Source organism: Trachemys scripta, chromosome 23, assembly GCF_013100865.1.
Source record: "Trachemys scripta elegans isolate TJP31775 chromosome 23, CAS_Tse_1.0, whole genome shotgun sequence".
Lineage (NCBI taxonomy): Eukaryota > Metazoa > Chordata > Testudines > Emydidae > Trachemys > Trachemys scripta.
In genome coordinates this window covers 13008497-13031836 of record NC_048320.1, presented here as the reverse complement: position 1 = coordinate 13031836, position 23340 = coordinate 13008497, and the positions used below count along the sequence as shown (strand labels likewise).

The 23340-nt window shown below is 59.0% G+C and overlaps 1 protein-coding gene across 1 annotated transcript in view; it reads right to left on the bottom strand.

Moving 5' to 3' along the window:
* The window catches only part of ERBB2 (erb-b2 receptor tyrosine kinase 2), a 40768-nt gene that overhangs the window by 3502 nt on the left and 13926 nt on the right, over nt 1-23340 (bottom strand). The window contains exons 2-26 of the mRNA XM_034755779.1: nt 15902-16053; nt 15357-15543; nt 14428-14565; nt 13795-13863; nt 13114-13226; nt 12685-12826; nt 11802-11918; nt 11440-11566; nt 10683-10756; nt 10228-10318; nt 9597-9796; nt 9127-9259; nt 8195-8285; nt 7849-8009; nt 7517-7564; nt 6874-7012; nt 6205-6327; nt 5814-5912; nt 4950-5135; nt 3910-4065; nt 2615-2690; nt 2378-2524; nt 1679-1776; nt 820-993; nt 223-496 (exon numbers count right to left, since the gene is read on the bottom strand). Coding sequence (XP_034611670.1) covers nt 223-496; nt 820-993; nt 1679-1776; nt 2378-2524; nt 2615-2690; nt 3910-4065; nt 4950-5135; nt 5814-5912; nt 6205-6327; nt 6874-7012; nt 7517-7564; nt 7849-8009; nt 8195-8285; nt 9127-9259; nt 9597-9796; nt 10228-10318; nt 10683-10756; nt 11440-11566; nt 11802-11918; nt 12685-12826; nt 13114-13226; nt 13795-13863; nt 14428-14565; nt 15357-15543; nt 15902-16053 — 3315 coding nt within the window. The remainder of the gene's footprint in view (nt 1-222; nt 497-819; nt 994-1678; nt 1777-2377; nt 2525-2614; nt 2691-3909; nt 4066-4949; nt 5136-5813; nt 5913-6204; nt 6328-6873; nt 7013-7516; nt 7565-7848; nt 8010-8194; nt 8286-9126; nt 9260-9596; nt 9797-10227; nt 10319-10682; nt 10757-11439; nt 11567-11801; nt 11919-12684; nt 12827-13113; nt 13227-13794; nt 13864-14427; nt 14566-15356; nt 15544-15901; nt 16054-23340) is intronic.

The window sequence follows — 23340 nt, the reverse complement described above, 5'->3', positions numbered from 1 at the left end:
CAGCTATCCTCATTTCAGAGGGGGAAACTGAGGCAGAGAGGGGCAGGGGACTTGCCTGAGGTCACCCAGTGTGTTGGTGGCAGCGCTGGGTACGGCTGCCCATCAGCTGAGTCCTAGTTCTGTGCATTTGCCCCAAGAACACCTCCCCTGCTGATGCTCAGCTTAGTCCCTGGCCAGAAAAGGGCAGTTTCCATAGTGGAGGGCTGGGCCCGACCTCCATACCTGGAGCTATGCTGCAGGAGGCCGGGCTGATGTGACTCTCCGCTTCCGGCCCCTCGTTCTTGTCACTTGAGACGCTGGTGGGGTCCTCGCTGTACCGCTGGAGGGTGCTGGCCTCCAGCGCGGGCGGGCTCTGAAGGGCTTTGCTCGCCACGGAGTCCCTGTCAAACGTGTCAGGAGTGGGGCCCTCCGCCTGCTCCAAGAGAGCCGGGCCCAGGTACGGGTAGTGGGCCGAGTCCTCTGCCTCCTCCGCATCCACCTGGGTCTCTGTCGTGCTCTAGGGAGTGGGAGGAGAACAAAGTGGGAGGGATGAGTGCTGAGGACCCTCCTCCGGTGAAGCTGGGATTCAGGCACCCAACAAGCCCCAGGGAGAGGAGTTGCTTTTACCCCTCAGGTGAATGAAGGCAGCATTAGCAGCCAGGCCGGCTAGGGTCAGAGCCAGCCTAGAGGGAAGGCAGTTCCTGGGTCACCAGCGCCCCCCTCTGCAGCACCTGCTGTTCTCCCAGCCAGTCCTGACCTGCTCTCGCCTTGTGAATTTTCACCCGCCCGCAGCCCGGTCTGGATAAGTGAAGGCCCCGCGGCAGTGTGTGCTGCGCTTACCCTGGTGGAAGGGATCCGGCTGCGGTAGCTGGCGGAGGGGTCTGCATTGAAGAAACCCTGGTGAGGGACCAGGTACTCCTCAGCGTCCACCAAGTCCTGCATGTCCTCCTCTTCCAGCAGGGCGCGGTAGAAGGTGCTGTCTATGGGACTGGCTGGCCCCATCATGTCGTCATTCTATGGGGGGCAGAGGAGGGGAGTTTAGGGCATTTCACCTCGTTCTCATGCTCTACAAAGCACCAAGGACTCCACAGGCTGGGATCACAACTCCAGGGCAAGTGGGCAGGCAGGACAATACTGTTGGGAAATTAGCCCTTTAGCTGCCAGTCCTTCTGTGCAGGGGTGATTAACGGCCCCAAAAGGACATCCCTTGAAGATTAGAACTATTCTTTGTGCTTCTCTGGCATGTTCCATCACAAGATCCCCAAGCACGGGATGGACGTTCATTCTCCCCATGCCCCTGGGAGTAGGTCAGCATTATCCTGCTGCTACAGCAGGGGAACGTGAACTACAGCAACGTGACTCGCCAGAGGCCGCCCAGTGAATCAGAGTCAGGGATAGAACCCAGGAGTGCTGGCTTGTAGTTCCCTGCCCTACACCCCACTTTAGCTTCCCACCTGGCAGAGAAGAATCCCAAGCCCTGGACTTGCTGAGGAGCTGAATGGGGTGGGTAAAGCCAGCACACTTCCTGTCTGGGGTGGGGTGCGAGTCCCCTAGTGGTGTCCCCACAGCAGGCCAAAGACTGAAAGGTTTTGGGAACCAAGTGGTGGGGAGGGAGATGGCTGCTGCCCAGGCCTCTCACTGAGAGACAGAGACACTCCCTGCCAAGAGCTGTGTAGTGACCTAAGCTGTTTCCACGTACCTGGATGACCACAAAGCGCTGTGGGTCCCTCGCCATACGGGAGAACTCTGTGACCAGCTCCCGGAACCTGGGGCGACACTCCGAGTCGATCATCCAACCTTCGGGCAGAGAGCAAGGTGCCAGTGAGCCCAAGGCACGTGCTGCACGTGTGAGAACTGTGCTCACCGATACAGGAGCAGGGACTAGTGCGAGGGGCCTGGTGAAGAGACACCTCCCAGCCCTTGTGACCCTCTCCTTGGAACACATGCCTGAGCATCGCCTCGACCCCAGGAGGCTGCACCACCAAGGCTGGCTTGAAGGGCTTTTTAGCGTGTGGTGGGGTCCGTCTCGCCTATTTACCCTCTGTCCCAATTAGGAGTAGGCAAAGCCCCAGTCCCTGTGTCCAGAAGGTAGCCGAGTTCACCCACCCATGCCACAGGCCAAATGTTGGCCTTTCCTGCAAAGACGCCTTGCCCTCTGGGACTGGTTGAACAGAGCTGGCTATTACCCATCCCAGAGGCTAGGCCCCAGGGTCTTTACCCAACAAATTCACCCACAAGCCTCGGTTACGTAGTAGCAAGAGGAACCCCATCCTCTGAACTCTGGAGCCTTTTCTTCTGAGCCTCCAAGACCAAACGTGCCTCCCGCCAGTACAACCCAGAAGTGGAGAATGGTGGGGGGTGGCTAGCGGATGCCCGTGACGGTTAGGGTTCTCCGTACATTTCACCATGATCATGTAGACGTCGATGGTGCAGATGGGAGGCTGGGGCAGCCGCTCTCCCTTCTCCAGGAGGTCGGGGATCTCTCGGGCCGGGATCCCGTCGTACGGCTTGGCACCAAAGGTCATCAGCTCCCAGACGGTCACTCCTGGAAAGACAGGCTCTTCAGGACCAGGAGCAATGGGACTTTCATCCCATGTCCCTTGCAGCTAGGGATCCCAGAGACAACGCAACGTACCGTAGCTCCAGACGTCGCTCTGGTGCGTGAATCTCCTGCGCAGGATGGACTCCAGAGCCATCCACTTGATGGGAACCTGGGGCCGGAAAAAACACAGAGCAGACGGAGCCTGTTAATTTCATCCTTGCCTTGTCGTGTGTTCAGGAGCAGGGAGAAACAGGACGGGCACTAAGAGCTGCCTGCAGATATGGGCCAGGCTCCCTAGTCAGACTACATCACCCATGATGCACCAATCCCCTCTGGGTGAGGGAACATGGTGCATCATGGGAAGAGCCTGATGCATAGCGGAGAATGGATGCTGTAGGGACCCAAATTATAGCTGCTGTGAGGCCCACAGCCGCATTTAGGAATGGAGGAATTTTGGGGTTGGGCCAAAATATTTTGGATTTAGATTTTGTGCTAAGAATTTGAGGTTTGGGACCAGTCTCAGCCAAGAGCTCGGCCATCCATCACAGGCCTTGTCGGCACTCAACAGCAAAACGTCCGGCAGGACCCGATGCCAGGAAGGAGGTAGCAGAGAGCTGCTAGGTCCATGTACGGCAGGGCTTCTCAAACTGGGGGCTCGCGAGCTGTCAACCTCCACCCAAACCCCGCTTCACCTCCAGCATTTACGATGGGGTTAAATATAAAAAAGTGTTTTTAATGTATAAGGGGAAGGGGTCGCACTCAAGGCTTGCTGTGTGATGGGGATCACCAGTACAAACGTTTGAGAACCACTGGCGTACGGCCACTGAACGCAGCTCAGACATGTACCGGGCTAATTCCAGCAGGGTTTTGACTGCAAGGTGTACTCCTGACCTGGCCTGTCCCGATGGACAAGACTGGACCTACAAGGGCTTGTGGGTGCGTCAGTTTGCTGCCAGGCCTCTGAATTGCAGAATGAGCATGGAGTCAGCACCCCCTTCATCCAGCGCAGCCAGACGCTCGGCTCGCTCGCTGCTTCTGATGACCCATTAGAGGGACACCGAATGGCAAAGAGGCTGCAGGCGTTAGCACCCAAGGAATACATTACAGTGACGGCCCCTCCCAAATCTGGGCACCCCAGGGGGGCCCTGACATGGCCGTGGTTTGGTTAGCTGCCCCTTGCTGGGGGGTGGGATGGGATGGAGTTAATGCAGGAGGCTCTTAGGCGGGCCAGCATTGGCAGCTCATGGTTGCCACGTGATGCCAGGGAGCCATTGCTGTGGGGAAGTGTGGCACAGGGTGTCTCTGAGTGAAGGGTTGGGGTCTGGGCCCCGCCCCAGCGCCACTGGCTTCTCCCAGTCCAGTTCCCTGGTACCTCCCGCCTGGCTCACCTTTCCCCCGTCCGCGTGGTACTCTGTTTCATCGATGTCCAGCAGCCGGGCCAGGCCGAAGTCCGTGATTTTCACGTGGTTGGGGCTTTTCACCAGGACGTTGCGAGCAGCCAGGTCCCGGTGCACCAGCCGCACGTCCTCCAGGTAGCTCATCCCCTGAGGGGGGGGGGAAGGGCGGGAGGAACCAGCATGGAGACCCATAAGCACCTCAGCCCCATGGTGGAGTTCTCGGGACCCAGCTGGTTTGAGCCGCACCCCCTCCGCCCCTCCCCCCCGCTAGTAGTGCTCTGCACCTCAGAAGATCTGAAAGCACTTTACAGACATTAGCCCCATTTTATAGATGGGGAAGCTGAGGCACAGAGCAGGAAAGAGACTTGCCTAAGGCCATCCAGTGAGTTAGTGGCATAGCCGGGTACAGAACACAGGGATCCTGATGCCCACCCACCTGCTCCAATTGCTAATCAATACTCCCCCTTCATTTATGGCTGGCCATTCTCTGCTTGTATACTACCCCCCTGTGCTGGAAGCAGCCTGCCCCCTACGGCCCTAGAGCTGGCAAAGCCGCTGCTGTGGCCGTGTATCATGGGTGGGGTAGGAAACAGCAGCCGGGCTTTGATATTGATCGCTACCTATGTTTGCGCAGCACCTTTCAGCCTGAAAGAGCCAAACGGGCTTGACGAACGATGCGCCTACAGGGCTAATGCAGCCACCTCTGGGGAGTGGGGGGCAGCGTGAACGACCAGCACACTGCAATTTCAAGGAGAGATTTTTGGCCTCAGACTCCTGCAGCAACCCCCTTCCCAGCTCCATGCTTACAAGCCTGGCCACGGGGTCTTTAACACCCCCGCAGAGCAGAGGGGACCCCAGGGCCCAAAGAGCCTGGGAATTCTCCCCAGTGGGACGGCGGAGTCGGCCCTGCTGGAATGTGAACCTGTGATTTGTGGGTGGCAGGAAGGCGCCTGATGCTGATCGTCCCCCCGGCCTCTCTGGCAGGAGAGCTGCACCTGAACCCCCTCGCCCAACCCTGGGGCTCCTCCTACCTTTGCGATCTGCACACACCAGTTGAGCAGGTCCTGGGAGCCGATGCGGTCCTTGTTCTCCCGCACGTAGTCCAGCAGGCAGCCGTAGGGCATGAGCTGGGTGACCAGCTGCACCGTGGAGGTGAGGCAGATGCCCAGAAGGCGGGAGACGTAGGGGCTGCCCACGCCTGCCATCACATAGGCCTCCTGGGGAGGAGAGAAACTGGCTTGGAGCAAAATCAACCCCGGCAGGACTCGACTTGGGCATCACAGGGGAGATCCTGCCAGGAGCCCAGACCCGAGAGCTGGCTTCCCACCCCCCTGCACCACAGAAAGGCCATGTGTGGGTCCATGGGGCAGTCTCGTGGCCCTGCCCAGCTGCTCCTGCCAGCTGGGTTTCGATTTCCACAGCATGATCCAGCCAAGTCTGGGGCCTTGCAGTGGGGAGATCAAATTGCAGAGCTGCAAGGAAATGACGGCGGATGAGATGGGTCCCTTTCTCCCCCTGCCACAAGTAATGATTCTGCAACAGTGGGTCACACGACAGCCTGTCCCTCTCCAGCAAATGGACGTGCTGGGATGCACAGGCCCAGTTTGGGGGTGGGAGTGGCATATGGAGGCAGGGTAATACGCGTAGGCACTGACTATGGTTGCTTAGCGGGGAAAGTGCCCTGAGCCGGAGAGTTTGTACCCGCTACCTACAGCCACGGATGGGAGCAAACCCAACGTGTATCAGACTAGGAGGGACCTGGCGGCTCATTAACTTTGAGCGAAGCCACGTCTGTTGGCCAGGGCACGGCTGAGCCTGGCAGACCGGGTCAGTGCCCTTCTGCACCTGCGCAGTGCTGGCATGTGTGCCCACCACAGCGCCCGTCTCCCACTCACATCCAGGATCTCCTTGTTGGCCTTGGGCGACGTGTTCTCTCTCAAGACTTTAATGGCCACGGGGATCTTCACGCTCTCGCCGTCGGGGATCCAGATGCCCTGAGGGGAGGGAGGGATGGTGAGGGCACTCGCCGGGGCGGCACCTCACGGCTCGAATGGGTGGTGCACAGGCAGCGCTAAGGAGGGCTGAGGGCTCCAAGCGAGGATGCAGCCGTGGGGCCGGACACTCGGGAGGGAGGGTAGAGATGCTGTCCAGCTGTGTCCTTTAGAGTCTCTCAGTGCTGCCTCACCCCCAGCCAGCTCCCCATCCCTCTCCTAGGTCCTGCGGAGCAGCAGCCTGGCCCCAGTTGCCCGCTGCCCCTGCCCCCCACTCCGCCTGTCCCCGCCTCACCTTATACACGGTGCCGAAGGCGCCGGAGCCCAACACTTTCACTTTCTTCAGCTCGGTCTCCTTCAGGATCCGCATCTGGGCTTGATTGGGGAGGGCCCCGCTGGGCGTCAGCGGCTCCACCAGCTGCGAGGGGTGGGGAGGAGGGTCCTGTGTCAGCAAGGGCGCGAGCTGGGGAGCCTCAGGCCCACGGGCTCCCCGCTGCAGCCCCCAGGTGACATGGAGACTCAGAACCCAGGATTGACCCCTCTGCGTGGCACCTTCAGGCCCTGCCCCAGAGCTCACCATGGGGCAGCTGTCTCTCCTGTGGGCGGAGGGGGAGCGTCTGGGCTGTCCCCACTGGAGGATGGCAGGAGGAGTGGCTGTGGGATATGGGGACAGCACACGCTTGCCTTTCTAAATCACCTGCACACTTCGCATGGGCCCAGCCTGGGCACCGGTCATGAGGGACACCCAGGGTGGTCAACATCCTCCGTCCCCCCACAGTAACCTCCCCACCTCCGCCCCCCACCAGTCACTCCTGCCCAGGGCCTCCCTTGGCTCAGCTGGGATCCTCTGGCCGCTCAGGTGCCCGGGGAGGCCTTGCCACATTACCGGGCACCACCACGAGTGCAACTGGAAGCCTCCCTGAGTGTGCGGGGCAGGTCCTTGGGCTTGTGGTGCTGTCCGTACCTCGGTCTCCTGCAGGAGGCGCCGCATGGCGTGCTTCCGCTCCTGCTGCCGCTTCCGCTTGATGCACACGACGATGATCAGGATCAAGACCAGGGCCAGGAGGGCGCCAACCACGCCGGCTATGATGGACGTCACCTGGCTGGGAAAAGGGGGAGGCTGCTGGGTGGGCTGGTTCCACTGTGGGGGCCAGTCTAACCTGCCGGATTGGCTCTCTATGGGGGAACGGGGGGACAGGGAAGTTTGATGGTGCAGGGGGGATTGAAATCCAGGGCCTTCACCAGAAACGAGCCCCCACGGGTGGCCCATTTGAAAGCCGTGACTCGTGGCTCCTTGGTGGCAGGGTGGTTAATGGTCTGCCTAGAAACAGCCCCTGGGGCTGGGAAGGCTGAGAGGGGGACAGAGCATTTGGCCCCATTGGCCAAGCCTGGTCCCCTGCCAATCAGCTGCAGAAGGCATTCCCCTCTGGTGCTTCCTGGCCAGAAGGTGGTGCCTGGCAGAGCACAAGGGGGCTGCAGGTGCGTATGGGGTAGGGGGATGCTGAGCAGAAGGCAGATGGCATCAGCTCCCCCAGGGAGAGGTGGACCCTGGCTACTGCCCAGGGTGCCGCCTGCCTGGGAAGTTGGCACAGATGGGGGTGCAGTACCTCGGCTTCTGATCCATGGGGCAGCCATCTTCATCCCGGATCGTGCACCTGGGGAAGGACCCAGAGATGTTGCTTTGTTACTCGACGGGAGGCAGACGCGCCATAGAAAATCCTCCCACAGCCTTGGTTTCACTGCCAAGCAGTAGGGAATCCTGCCGGGCTGCGTCCCATGGGCCCCCAATGCCGGTTTTCCCCCACCAGCAAACCTCTGCCCATCCCCCCCCGCTTCGCCCCACTTTGCTGTCCCCTCCTAGGCCAGACTTGGCCCTTGGGATGCGCTGAATGCTGCAAGCAAAGAGCGATGCTCCGTGCCAGCCAGCGCCCAGACTCACGAGTGGCTGCAGTTGGAGGGGCACAACTGGCAGACGCCATGTTCATCCGGATACTTCCAGATGGGCACAAAGGAGGAATCGGCCTTCACCCCGCTCGGGCACCTCTCCACACAGTATTGGGCATCTCTGTAATGGGCGCAGGCCACGCACTGGTCCGCCTCCTGCCAGGAAGGATACAGAGTGAGCACCGTGTGCATTTGTGGGGAGGGGGGAGATAAAGAACCCAGGAATCCGGGGTCAGCCCAAAGCCTTGAGCCATAGTAGACACCGGTTGGGAATGCAGATCCCCTCCCCTGTCCTAAAGGGTCTTTCACGCAATCTGCCCACCCCCGGGGCAGCTCCTCACCGATCCGTGGCAGGTCTCCGTGCCATTCTGGGGCAGGCACTCGGGGTGGCAGGAGAGGCAGCGGGTCCCGTTGACGTGTTCACGGACGGCCCTGCCGGGAGAAAGAGCCTGAGTCAGTCGCTGCACAAAGGCACATTTTGCCCTCACCCCGCGGTGCCCGCTGATGGGGCAGGACCCAGCCCCTGCCCCAGCCCAGCTGAGGAGCAGGCAGCAGTGGGAGAGCAGAGACATGCCCCTTCCCCCCTCTCCCCCCAGGGCTGACACAGCCGCCTCTGCGACCAGCGGCCCAGCTTCAGATCCCTAAACTCAGGGCTGGAATGTGGTGCCTCACGCGGGAGGCTCTGCCTGCTGTTCCATAGGCTGACCTCTCACAGCCATGCCAGAGCTCGCCCGCGTCCTTCCCCACGGCACCGCATTGTGGGCGGGGCTGGGATCGGGGCAGTGCCCAGCAGGGTCGTTCCCTGCATTGGTAAAGGACCGGGCTGCCACTCAAGACCCTGCATGATCTGGGCCCCATCCCCACGCCAGAGAGGGAGGGTATGATGGGGCGGGGGGGCAGGTTGGGGGTGGCTCCTAACCTGCCCCCTGCTCCCACCAGGCACAGGCCGCTGGGCAGCAGCTCCAGCACCCCATCTCCCACCCCGCTGCACCCTGATTAGCAAGATCCTCCCTAGCGGAGATACCCAGGGACTATCCTCCCCTCCTCTATCCTCACCCCAAACCCAAGCAGGGCCACGCTATCCGTGCCAAAGGAGAAGGGGCCTGGCCACGGCTGGGCGGATGGCCCAGGGACTTGGTGGCATCCTCTGCCCCCATCGCATCCAGCCACAGTACCAAAGTCTCCCCCTTCTCCCTGTCACCCGGATCCCCCCCCCAGGAGGCTTGCTGGGTACAGACACGCAGCGAGCCCAGCCGCTCAGATCCCCGCTTACCCGTCCAGAAGGTTGCAGGACTCCACGCACTCCTGCCCGCGCAGGAACTGCTCGCAGGCCACGCACTGCGTCGGGCCCGGCCCCCAGCACTGCCCCTTGGCACAGAGGCGGAAGCACACCAGCCCCTCGCTCTCTGGGGGGAGGATGCCACAGTTAGCACTTGGAACCCAGCCTGTCCCCGTCGTCCCCTGGGGCAGCCAGACCAAAGGCCTTTCCCGGGGGGGAACGCAGCCTCCACCGGGCACAGGCCCGCCGTGGATGTCAGTGCGGCATTTGGTGTCAGAGTGACAGCCAGGGACACATGGTACCATGTGGCACTGGGGGACTGTGCACCAGCCAGCAGAGAGCACCCATCGGCACCCATCTAACATGGCAGTGCCACTCAACGCCCAGGTGAGTTGGGCATAGGAGGAGTCCCTGGGCGTGTCAGAGAGCCGGACAGAGCCCTGGCAGAGGCCCCCACCCCTTACCACACTGCTTCACTGGCTTGTTGTCAGTCTGGAACAGCGTCTGGCGCCGGTTCCTGAAGATGGCTTTCCAGGGCACCTTCTGGAGGAAGCAGAGGTTGGGGTTCTGGTGGACCAGCACCATCCCGCTGCTGATCTCCTGCAGGGAGCGCAGGCCCAGCGAGACGATGGACAGGTTCTGCAGCGTCAGGGAGTAGGCACCGCTGCAGAGAGACGTCGACAGGCACGGGGTGAGCCAGGAGGGGCAGGACAACGAAGCAGGAGTCAGAGGGTCCCTGCCAGCCCCACACTCTGGGGGGCTCTGGAACTGAGTCACATCCTCCCACGTGCTCCCTCTGAACCACAAACCCTGAGGGTGGCTTTTGTGAGCTGGCCTCTGGGCTGAGATACACCAAGCTCATTCCACATCTGCCAAATCCCAGCTACTGGGTTTGTCTCTAGGCTTCCATCCTGAAAGGCCCCACCACCACTGCCCTTGGGGAAGATCGGAGGACAGCTGGCTAGTACCACTCCCCCTCCTGTGACCAAGAGAACTGGGCACATCCCCGACTGGCTTGCGAGGCCCATCCGTTCTCTGGATCCCATCCGAGGGCCTGTTCCTCCCCACCCCGCGTCCCTGCCTGCGCACGCTCACTTGTGAAGCACTCGGCCTCGGATGATCCGGAGGTTCTCGAAGATGCTCAGGTCTGGGAAGGTCTCTGGCCAGGACTCGATGTATAAGAAGCCTGCGAAATGGAGCAGGAAGGCGCGTCCTTATTCATGCGAGCAGCGGCCTCCCACCAGCTGGTGGTGGGTCAGACTCCCAAACTCCTCGGTGACTGACAGGTGCAGGGCCCAGGCCCGCCTCCTATGGCGTGTCCCCCCCAAGGCTAAACAAGGTGGCTTAAATTTCCAGGGCAGGAGTGTGTGACCTTTAGCCAAAGCCCCACCCTGGGGGGCTGCCGAGCCCCGTCCAGCGACTTTGCCAGCGAGCGACATGGAAACAGGAGTCGTTGGCACATCACAGATGGAGGCTGCATCCCGCTCTCGGTGGGCTCTGGCAGGAGACGGGGATGAGCGAGCCCGGGCACTGAGCAGTCCCTCACCCACCTGTCAGCTCCTCCAGGCTCCTGAAGCTCTTGAGCTGCTCCGGCTCCAAGGGGGCAGTGTTGGTGGCGGGATCCCTGTTGGAGAAGGAACACGGTCGGGGAGGGGGATCCTTAGAGGCGTAAGGCCTTGGGACCACAGACACGGGAGGCGGTGGCTGCCCTGCGGCCATGCAGTCGCAGGTGCTGCCCGGCCTGATGGGCTACAATCTCTGCAAGGCCCAGCTGGAGATTTTGGAAGAGTAAACGGACGCTCCGGGGGGAAGCCCCCGCTCACACCCGCTTCACGCCCCGTGACCCGCTCACGTGCACACTCGCCTCGGGCCTGCACGACTAAGGCCCAAGGGAGGTATCAGTTTCCAAAAAGGCCCGATCTAGACAGGACTGTAATGGACTGGCTGGTGTGTGCACTGCTACCCCCTCCTGGAGAGAATCAGAACCATTCAACGGTGTGGCATAGGCCCTACACTGCTAATGGCGATTCCCCTTTGGCTCATGCATTAAGGGCTTGGGCTTTGGAGCAGAGACTCGCCTGGTGGCCAGATAGCTGAGCAGGAGTTAGCCAGCTCCTGGTGCCCCCACACAGTGCTCCGACATGCCACACACGCACCTCCTTCACCCAGGACATCTGAGTCCAGAGCTGGGCCCCCCCACGCACAGGGCCAGTAGCTCCCCCGGGGCGAGCCAGCAGGAGCTGTGCTGAGCTTGCCTGGGCTGGACAACGGGCAGCGGAGATGGGGGCACCAGGCACCGCTACTCACCCCATGAAGGTCTCGGGCAGGAAGGCCAGGCTGCCAAAGATCTTGGTGCAGTGGGCAAAGTGCTGGATGTTGGAGGCGTTGACGGCTCGGACGCCCTTCAAGAAATCCACACCCAGCCCGTAGCAGCCTAGGAGAGAGTAGGGCAGAGGCTGAGAGGGAACCCTGGTGTGGAATAACCCATGTGCTTCCATTCCACCCATCGAGCCTCAGTACAGAGACACCCTTCCAGCCCCCCAGACCTTCATGCGGCTCCCTCTCCTCAAATCCAGAGAATCCCACACTGCCGGATGTGCCTCCCCTGGTCCCTCCGGGAGAGGAGAGGGGCTCCCCAGGGCAGGGCACAGGGGATGGGGGAACGTTACCTTCCGGGCAGGGCTTGCTGCATTTCTCGCACTTCTGCACGCTGTCCGTGCTCACCTCCTGGTTGTCCTGGGGACACACCAGCGTGCAGGAGCCCACCTCCGTGGCCAGGTAATTGTCTGTGGGAAGGGGAGACATGGAGTGGAAAGATGGCCCCGTGGTTAGGGCATTAGCCTGTGACTCAGGAGATGTGCCGTCGATTCCCTGCTCTGCCACCGACTGCCTGTGGGACCTTGGGCAAATCCCTTCACCCCTCTGGGGTTCGGTCTCTATTCGCCGGGGGGATAAATGGCACCGAGGAGCGGGAGGCACCCAGAGGCTACAGTGACGAGATACACGAGTCTGCCCAGCTCACACAGAGCCCGGGTCCGATCTGGGGGCTTCACTTTGGTCACAAAGCTTGGACCCCAGACTCTGACCCTGGGTGGGGGGAGGGGAAATGGCCCCACCCCCACTGCCTGCAGCTAAGGGCAAAGCCCCATTGCTTCAGCTCCCTCCCCATTAACCCCTCAGCTGCTGCATTCCAACACGAAGGGCTTAGTTTGCAATGTGGCTGCCCAGTTAACGGGAATTGCATGGTGTGTGGTGGGGTTTTTGGAGTGTGTGGGAGGCGTGCTATGGGCCTTGGAGCTCTGGGAGTTTGTGGCCCCCTAGGAGCCAGACCCGACTTTGGGAAGCACCAGGCAAACGTCAATAGAAGCCCCTCCGACCGTCCTGCCCTGCCAGCAGGGGGCACTTTGCAAACGGATCCCTGGGGGGGTTGCCCTGGGGGTCTCTACACAGGGCTGGGGTGCAAGACCAAAGCCCAGCATACGCAGCTGGCAGGAAGTGGGACACCCCACAGAGCCCACCCCCCGGGATCTCCCCGGAGGAAGGGGCGCTTACAGGGGCACTTCCTGACACAGCTGGCTCCGAAGGTGTAGCGCCCGTCCCGGTTGGGCACCGACTGGAAGATGTCCGAGTTGTAGATGAAGAGGGGCGGGCAGTGCAGCTCGCAGATCCCGCTGCGGTTGACGTGCAGGCAGGCCTGGGGAGGGGGAAGCGAGCCAGCCCAGAGAGTGAGCAGCTAGGACACCCCCCCACACCAATCCTAACCCTCTCTATGCCAACTCCACCAGCTCCAACCAACCTCCCCATTCCATCCCCCACTTGAGCCTCTCTGCACCTATCCAGCGATCCCCACCGTGCCTACCCCCTCCATGCCCCCACCTGCCACCCTCCCACTCCCACCACGCTAACCCCCACCCCAACCCCTTGCCCCACCCCATCCACTGTGCTGACACCCTGGTCACGCTCACACCCACTGGCGCTCACCAGGCAGTCCGAGTGCTTGGGCCCGGTGCAGCCCGCCGCACACTGCTCATGGCAGCAGTCCGTGGGCTTCGTGCCCTTGCACCTGGGGCACCCGTCGCAGATGCTTTGGGTCACTGGGGCAGAGAGAGAAGTGGGGAGGAACCATGAGGAGCTGGAGGTTTGGCTATGGCCGCGTGACAGGCTCTTGGCATCTGGGGAGCTCTGCTGGGAACTGTCGGAGCCAGGAACCCAGATGGCCACAGCCCCCAGCACGCAGGGGGTTCCCAGGGCAGGGGCTCTGCGCTTCCTGAAATCTCCCCTGTTCAATGGATCCATTTCCCCCTCATCCCGCCCCACTCCAATGTCTGTGCCTCCTTTCCCCACCCCCCACCCCCAGCCTGTGTTTCCCCAACGTGCATCTCCACCATCCGCCCAGCCACACCTCTGCCATCCTCCCCCGGCACCTGCCCCACCCCTCGCTCGGGGGGCGGTTAGAAAGCCACACAGTTCTCCTGGGCACCAACACGCTCGCTTCACCTCCCGGCGACACAGCCGGGACCATGGCACGGTGCCCCCCCCCCCCAGGCAGGCTTTGCAGGGTCCGGGCCCTATCTGCATGGAGGGCGAGCTGGCCCCGTGTGCCTCTGCAGGTCATGGGCAGAAACCTGAGTCCAGCACTCCGCCCCCGTGCCCGGTGCTCACATGTCTGGCAGTACTGCGGCCCTTCCCCCCAGCAGTGCCCTTGGGAACAGAAGCGTCGGCAGTCAGCACCTGGGCAGGATGGAGAGAAGACCGAGGCCGTTAGAGGAGGCCCGAGACTCTGCCTTGCCCCCCTGTCCCAGGCATGGAAACCCCCTCCCCAGGCTCCTTGAGCAGCCAGCCGGGGTGGAGGCCCCTGCAGCAGCTGCTATTCCCCACCTCCCTCGCTCCACGACTGGCTTGAGGCACCACACCCCTGTCCCCCTTGGACAGGCCAGTCTGGAGCAAAGGACTGTGGGGCAGATGCGGGAGTGGCTGAGTGTCAAGCCTGGGAGAGTCATAAACCAGTGTATTGGGGTGTGCCAGGCTCGGGGGCGGGGGGGGGGGAGGGGGACAGGCTTGGTTCCTGAAGGGTGTAGAGGCTCCGCCCCTTGTACCAGGCCCCACCCCTGGCATCCGGCACAGGACAGTCCCACGTCTCCTCTCCAGAGCCGGAGCCCAACGAACTCGCCCGCGGGCCGGCACTAGATGGGACAGGCCAGATCTGACATCTTGTCAGCCCCGCCAAGGAGGCGGACGGTCCCTCCCTCCTTGGGAGCCGGCTCGCACGCGGAGAGACCCCACCCGGGCACGTACACGTCCTCTCCCTGCTGCTGTTGATCTGCTGGTGCTGGGCCAGGTCGTTGTGTTTGTGGAAGATGTCGCCCCACAAGATGGTCTCCTGGAAACACAGCTGGGGGTTGCCCTCGATGTGCACCCCGCCCTTCAGGATCTCTGGAGTGGGGGGAGAACAGGACAGTAAGCAGAGCAGAAGGGACAGCTACGGGCTTCCCACCCGCGCGGCCACTGAGGGAGACTGGGAGACACGGGCCAGCAGATGTCCCAGCCCGGCGATCCCTGGTGCTCCCCCATGACCCAGCCACGTGACATTCTCCTGGCGGCTGGGGAATCCAGCCCCCAGTCGAGGGGGCCGCAAGCTTATTTGAAATGACATTAGCCAGGCAAAGCGCTGAGGGATGCTCAGAAAGGCCTTTGACCTTGACAACTGCATCTGCAGCAGCACAACCGGCGAGGGCTGTCGATCCTCACGCTCCAGAGCATCAGTCAGCTCTAAGGGGGCCAGGAAGAATCTCCCCCCACCAACCCCAGTGCTGGGCTACTGCATCGCTAGGAGCCTTGTGTATCTGGTACTGGCCACGCTAAGAGAAAGGGGGATGTGTGACTGGTTGGGCCTACTGGTCTGAACTGGTGTGGCAGGGAGATCAGGATTACCAGGCACTAGTCTGATCCAGTGCAGTGAGGGGGATGCCAGACCACATGGACCAGGGATCTGATCTGGTGCAGTGAAGGGGATGGAGCCATGGAGGCCTGGATACCAGGCTACGGGGATCACCGGTCCAACAGAGTAGAGATATTGCACTAGACGGGCCACTGCTTTGCTCTGGCACAGTGGTCCAGTGACAATCAGCTCTTCTAAATTGGTCCCTGGTGCATCCCCCCTAATTCTGAGTGTTCATTGGGATGAGCCCGGGCCCCCCAATTGGCTCCGGGGCCAGCCTCCCCACCTGTCAGATGCCTCATGCCCAGCTCCTGCAGCCCCACCGTCCCGGTGGGGTCGGCGTTGGCGAGAACGGCCAGCGCGTATTTCTCCTCGTAGAGCTGGGTGCCCCGGATGATGCGGAGGTTCTCCAGCTGCACGCGGCTCACTTGGTTCTGCGCAATCAGCACGTAGCCCTGGACCTCCTTGATATCCTAGAGGGGCAGAGAGCAGGGTCAGGGGGAGGCTGGGCACCCATCCGGCTGAGGCTGGGCCGTCAGTGGGAGCAGAACCTATGAGCCCTGGAGCTAAACACAGGAGCTGCTACTGCCTGAGCTAACGGGCAACACCCACGTCTCTGCCCACAACTACGGGCCAACCTTGGCAAAGCCCACTTCAGGCTCAGCCACTTTCCTGGGGTCTGAGCGCCCAGGGGAACGCAGCAAGCACTGGGAAGATGGAGAAGACTTTCTGTGGGAAGAGCCGGAGATCTACCCATCCCACTGTATGATGTGGAAGGGAGGATGCTGAGCTCAGGGTCAGGGTTCCCCCCATCCCCGCCGAGTTGCTCACCTTGAGGAAGGACATGTCGGCGTCTGGCCCCAGGTAGGTGATCTCCAGGTTGCCCTGCACCACCTGGCAGTTCTGGTAGAGGCGGCTGAGGGTGGCGTAGTGGTTTTCTGGGCTGGAGGGATGCAGCAGCTTCATGTCAGTGCCCGTGCAGACTGCAGGGGGGTGGAAAGGAAGAGCCGGTGAGGCTGGGCAAGGGTGGTGGTCAGAGCTCTGGACAGGGGCAGAGACGATGGATGCCATTCGGAGAGATGCTCGGCACCGTTTCTCCAAAGGCTGCTCCACCCCAGCTGGGGGCGTTCAGCTAAACGGGGCCCAGCCCCACCCGCCCCTTACTCTGCAGGCATTTCCCCCAGGCACAGAGCTGTGACGAGAGCTAGCAGGCGCTTGGCCCTTCTGCAGGGCAAGAAGGAGGAAGGGGGGCCTGGCCCCTAGTTCTCACGCCTATGGGGCCAGATTTGCAGCGGAGCTCAGATGCCATTTAGGCACCTAAAGAAGGGCAGGTTTTCCAAAGGGCTTGCTGAGCTCTGTAGCAAGTCCAGCCATTGTGTGCCTCTGGGCCTCAGTTCCCCACCTGTAAAATGGGAGCAACGCGCCTTCCCGGCTGGTCTAGTTAGATCGTAAATTCCTGGGGCTGGGATTCCGTTGGCACATGTGGGAGCAGCACCTGCCACTTCAGCCCCAATCAGCTACGCCCCCTAGATGCTACCGTAAATACACAGAAGAAACCCCCAGGGGATTATTACACATCAGTGGCTGCAAGGAAAACACAGGGCCCTGAACTCAGGTCTCAACAGGTAAAAGCGCCTGGAGTTGGGTTTTTAAACACAGCCGCCTGCAAATCCCCAGACTTCTCTATTGCCTCCTGAAGCCCTCTTTGGGCAGACTCTGCCCATCGTAGGCAGGTTCCCTTTATCCATTTCAAAGGTTGCCCATACACCCAACCACTGCTGAGTGGTTGTAAATCAGGCAGCGGCTGTCTAAAGCAGAAACCCCGAGGGAGAGATTACAAAAAAGGAATTTACAAGCAACCCCCCCCCCACCCCCAAATCCTTTTGCTAGCATTTGCCAGGGTCAAGCTGCGTTTAAAGCAGAGATTCGAGAAACAGTTGATGGTGCGTGGGTCTTGTGCCAGGCAGAGAGGAAGGGTCCGATGGGAATCGGTGCAATGGAGCATCCGGGCGAAGTGCCGGGTTTATTTTTATCTTGACGTGGTTGGGGCGGATGCAGAGCAGGTTCGAAGTTGCAGGAGGATTGTGAGGAGCGTCGCACAGCCGTGCGCGGTGCCCGTGTTTGTGACAAACCCTGCTGAACTCTAGAAATCCGACAGAGAGGCAGAGACGCCCACCCGGTTGGCCACTGAGGCTCCATATCCAAGCCAAGTTTAAACCCCCTCAGCTGTGGGGACTGTTCAGGATTTCCCCCCACCCCCAACTTCTGGAAGCGTAGTGAGGCTGGCGTTAATACCCTCCGGTCACGGACTCACTCCCCACACGGTCTGGACGCCGGACGTGTTTAGGAAGTGTCACTTTCCACAGGAAATGCCATGGACTAAAGTAACATCCATTTATCTCGGGAGGGCTTTCAACAGCTTCCTATGGGCTTCCTGTATGACTTCTCCCCACCACAAGGCAGAACAATGGGGTTTAGCCACAACCCTGTAAATGAGCAATTTGTTTGGTCCCAGCCCCCGTTCTCAGCCCCCTCACTGCCTCAGATAAAAGCTCCTCCGGGGAGGCCCCGGTGGGAGGCCAAATGGATTGATGGCTTCTGCGTGTCAGGACCTCTCACCCCCACCATTGTGATCAGCTAACAAAAGGCTCCTGTCAATTAATTAGACAGAAGCTGTCAACATGGAACTCCAGCAGGGAGAGTTTTATCTGGATGCCCTCAAAGCGCCTTCCGCACAAAGCCTTCCCACCGGTCAGGAACGCTGGGTGACTCTCCTCCCTCCCTGGGCAAGGGAGTCCCGTCCACGCTGGGTGACTCTCCTCCCTCCCTGGGCAGGGGAGTCCCGTCCGCCCCACTTCACAGAGGGAGAAATTCGGCACTCGCCCCAAGTCACCCAGTCAGCTGGAGAACAGAAACTCAGGAGCCCTGGTTCCCACTCCTGTGTTTTAGCAAGGAGATCACACGCCCTTCTCTGAGCCAGAAAGCCGGCCTCCGAGTCCCCAGCTCCAACCTCTAACACCCCGCCCTTCCCAGGAGTCCTGTCTCATTCCCCCCCGCCCCCTTCACCCCTGACCACACTGGTCCGAACAGCCTCCCAGGCGAGTCAGACTGAAGTGTTCGGTTCAAAGAACCCTAGTTCCCGTTCCCCAGCCACGCTGCTTGTCCGCTGGCCTTGCTCTTTTGCTCCTGACCCTGCTGGGCCTGTCCAGGCAGATGAGTTAGTTTCACTTTCCCAGGCTGGGGCGGGGTGGGGGGTTTGTTTCTGGGGGGGGGGATGTTTCCATGTTGCTGCTTGAATCACTGGTGGGCATGAGCCCTTTGCTCCGCTGAGGGTTACTGAGGACAGAGCATCTGATGGGCCTCCATGGCTCCTCCCAGGGGCACAGGGAACCACTTGGTTTAGAGCCGTCCCCTCCGACCCCAGAGTATCCATCCCTGGCTCCTGTCATGCGCCTTGTTTATATGCCATGGGGTCCCCCCCCAGGATGGTAAGCGGAGGTTAGGATGGGTTGCGCCACACTATTGCTACCCCTCAATCGCAGCTAAGGGACAGGCGCACATACCCCTGGATTGGCATCAGCTCGGCACCCCTGCGCCACGTTTCCTAAAATCCCGGCTGCCCCAAATGGAACAGTCCTGATTCACACAGCCAGCACGGGGTGGGCACCCCGAACCGCTGCGGCCTGGATGCCAGCCAGGTTTCCAAGGGCCCCGGGCATTACGTAACCCAGTTACGCTGGCTTCAAAGCTCTCGGCTTTGCTGTCTGCTCTGGAGCGGGGTTGGGGTGGAGCTGGCTGGGGCTGGGCTAGGAAATCAGCCCCGTGAGAGAAGAAACACACAATAACACCAACCCACGCAGCATCTCCACCTCCTTCTGGCTTGGTCTCCAGAGCAGCAGGTGTGACCAAGCGTGTGCACGCGTTCAAACTAAAAGGCCTTAGCAAACCGCCTTCCAATGCCGAGTAAGTTCCTATCCTGCGCTCCCTAGAAGAGCCCCCCAGAAGGAAGGGGGGAGAAAGGAAAGAGACAGGGTGACAAACAAGCAAGCTATTCCGAACAGGCCCGACTATCCAGTCCTCGCGGGTGTTGCGCTGAGCGGAATGTCTGAAGGGACTGGAGAGTGTTACTCCTATGGCACTATACCTCCAAGGTTAGCGGGTTTGGAGCTAGGTCTTTTGGGGTGAAACAGGCTCCAGAAGAGCCCAGGGTAGGAACCCTGCACCTCGACTTTGTTCCCTGTTCAGATCTACACTCCAAACCGGGATAAAAGCACAGCGCTGCTGTGGGGCAGTTGCTCCAGGCGGCTGGAGGTCGTTGGAAAACCAACACGTGATTCTGGCTCTACTGGGCTTGCATGACTGGTGGGACTCAGATGGGTGGACAGCAGAGTCCGGTGAGTGGCAGGAGCCTTTGTACAGGATTTCCTGGCTCTACTCACGACTCTGCGATCGGTGCACCGTGCGATCCCAGTCAAACGAGGAGTCTGGACTCACAAGTGTTTGTGCAAACCTCTTGTTTGCCCGGGAACACACTTATCAGCCCCGTGAGTTTCCCTTACTGCAAGAGGTTCAGTCAGAGTCAGCACATGACCATCAAAACCAGCTTGGGGTTCAACAGTGAGACTGGGGTAACTCCTCAGCCGAGATCAGGGCCCCATCGTGCAAGGTGCTGCACAGACAGAGCAAGAGAAAGTCCCTTCCCCAGAGAGCTCACAGTCTAAAGATGGAACTAAACAGCGCCCCCACGCCCTGCCAATACAAGGTACCCCGCTTTTGGGGCGGGGTTTCAGATCCTAACTAAATAACTAGCCCCTCTCTCTATTACCAAAACTCAAACATGGGAAAAAGTGGGATCTGGATACAGACTCCAATTCCAAGCCTCTGGCGCACGGGTCCTGGCCTATTGTTCACACTTGTTCAGGGAGCTGCAGTTCTATGTAACACAATCCCCGTCGGTGGTTTGTCGGCTGCGGGGATCAGATGTGGGACCGCCGGATCTTAGCTTGAGCGTCTGCCTGCCCAGCCACCACTAGAGGGAGACAGAGCATCACACCGCGTGGGCATGGGTTACACCTACAAGCATAAGATGCGTTGGCATGGGCAGAACGAACGCCAGTCAAGGGTGCTGCATCTACAAACCTGACCACACGCCAGTGGGAAGAGAACTCTCACGCTGGCTTTGGCTGCCTCACCCAACATCCCCCTATAGCATTGCCCCTATTGGATCCCCAATGCGCACCCAGCAAATGAAACACCACTTATACAACACATCTTAGGGCAGGTGATCCAAGACCTCATTTTTCTGATTGGCCAGCAGAAAGGAAGAGCACCTTGCGCTGCATGTACTGTATTCCCCTCCCACGGTCCTTCCCTGCAGACAGACACCCAGGGAAAGCAATGCCATGATCAGCCATCCGGCAGGGAGAAAAGGCGGCTGGCTCCCACCAGCTGGGATCGCTGCCACTGGCGCTCTGGTATTTGATCAGATAAGCCTCCTTGGCGGGAAATTGACTCCGCAAGCCTCCTGATAAACAATCATTACAGCCATGCTGATGGTTGGTTGGAGTTGGCTAATCAAGGGTGGGGCTCGTATGTGGATTGAAACCACCGGGCGCACTGACTCAAACTGAACCCCCAACTTCCCACGGAAGTTGAAACGCTTTGGGAGGCCGTTGTGTTCGCTCTCCACCTGCTTCCAGGCTGTCTCCAAGCTCGTGCCATTGAAATACTGGGAGGCAGGAGACGGTCGCCTGATAGGAACCAAAATTGGTGCAGAATCTGTCCTACCTAGTCTCCACCTGGATTTTGCAGACACAAGCCTGGAGTGTTTGGAGAAGTATCCAAACTTTGAAGCATTTATCAGAACTTCTGAAGGGCTTCCAAACCTGGTCCATGAGGGAGGAGGTTGGCAGTAGAATGGTTCCTATGGCCCCTCTCTTTCCAACACAAGTGCAGATAGTGGGATTCTGCCCGTTCCGAGGGAAGGGCAGCAAAGGGCTGATAGGATTGTGAGAATAAATAGTTGGCTAAGAGAGTGGTGCTATAAGGAGGGCTTTGGGATGTATGGCCACTGGGAGGCTTTCAGGGACAGACACCTGTTCTCGCGGGATGGGCTTCACCTGAGTAGGGAAGGAAATAGACTTCTGGGAGGGAGGCTGGCTCATCTTATCAAAAGAGCTTTAAACTAGGAAGTTTGGGGAGAAGGTTGGGAGATGCACAGTCAATCTCCACGCCAGATTCCAGTATGGAAAAGGTGAGTAAAATGAGAGGAGACATAGCCAGGGAGATGAGATTGGACATAGGAAGGACAGGGGGGACGGACGCAAGGAGGCCCGCAACTTATAGTGCTACTAATGGGAGACAGGCTAAACGACATACATTAGGGTGTTTATACACCAATGCCAGAAGCCTAGGTAATAAAATGGAGGAATTGGAGCTCGTGGTCCAAGAGCTGAAACCAGATATCGTAGGAATAACAGAAACATGGTGGAATGGCAGTCACGACTGGAACGCAGGTATGGAGGGGTATGCGCTGTTTAGGAAAGACCGGAACAAAGGTAAAGGTGGGGGGGGTGGCATTGTATGTCAATAGTGAAATAAGCTGTAAAGAAATAATAGTTGATGGATTAGATAACACAGAGTCCGTCTGGGCGATACTCACACTGGGTAATAGGACTACTAGAGCCTCTCCGGGGATAGTGCTTGGAGTGTGCTATAGACCGCCGGGATCGACCCAGGATATGGATAAGGAACTATTTAATGTGTTTAGAGAAGTAATTACTAATAGAAACTGTGTAATTATGGGGGACTTTAACTTCCCAGATATAGATTGGGGCACAAACGCTAGTAGTAATAATAGGGCTCAGATGTTCCTAGATGTGCTTGCTGATCAATTCCTTCATCAAGTGGTAGCTGAACCGACGAGGGGGGAGGCCATTTTAGATTTGATTCTGGTAAGTAGTGAGGACCTCGTTGAGGAAGTGGTAGTGGGGGACAATTTGGGCTCCAGTGATCATGAGCTAATTCGGTTTAAAATACATGGGAGGAGTAACAGAATTAAGTCAAAGACTAGGGTTTATAATTTTAAAAAGGCCAATTTTAACAAATTAAGGGGACTGGTAAGGGAAGTGGATTGGGCAAACGTATTAATGGATCTAAAGGCAGAAGAAGCTTGGGATTACTTCAGGTTAAAGATGCATGAGCTGGCGGAGGCCTGCATTTCAAAAAAGGGAAAAAGATTACAAAGCAGGAGATTTAGACCGAGCTGGATGAGCGACCGACTCAAAGGGGCGATTAGGAAAAAACAGAAAGCGTACAAAGAGTGGAAGAGGGGAGGGATTAGTAAAGAAACTTACCTTAGCGAAGTCAGAGAATGTAGAGATAGAGTGAGAAAGGCCAAAGGCCGTGTAGAGTTGGACCTAGCGAGGGGAATTAAAAGCAATAGTAAGAGGTTTTACAGCCACATAAATAGGAAAAAAGCAAAGAAAGAAGAAGTGGGACCGCTGAAGACTATTGCCGGAGAGGAGATTAAAGACAATCTAGGCATGGCGCAATATCTCAATGAACATTTTGCATCGGTGTTTAATGAGGCCAATGAAGGTATTAGGGATACTAGCACCACTACAGAGGGGCATTCAGGATGGGGGATTACCGTATCCGAGGTAGAAACAAAACTTGAATGCCTTAATGGGGCTAAGTCGGGAGGACCGGACGATCTTCATCCGAGAATATTGAAGGAATTGGCGCGGGAAATAGCAGGCCCATTAGCGATAATATTTAATGAATCTGTAAACTCGGGGGTGGTCCCGTTAGACTGGAGAATAGCTAATGTGGTTCCTATTTTCAAGAAAGGGAAAAAAAGTGATCCGGGTAACTACAGGCCTGTTCGTTTAACATCTGTAGTGTGCAAGGTGTTAGAGAAAATTCTGAAAGAGAAACTAGTTGAGGACCTGGAGGTTAGTGGCAATTGCGATAAATTACAACATGGTTTTACGAAGGGCAGATCGTGCCAAACGAATCTGATCTCCTTCTTTGAGAAAGTAACGGACTTATTAGATAAGGGAAATGCGGTGGACCTAATATACCTGGATTTCAGTAAAGCGTTTGATACTGTACCCCATGAGGAATTATTGGTTAAACTGAAAAACATGGGGATCGATATGAAAATCCAGAGGTGGATAAGGAATTGGTTAATGGGGAGAATGCAGCGGGTCGTATTAAAGGGTGAACTGTCAGGTTGGAGGGAGGTTACTAGTGGAGTGCCTCAAGGT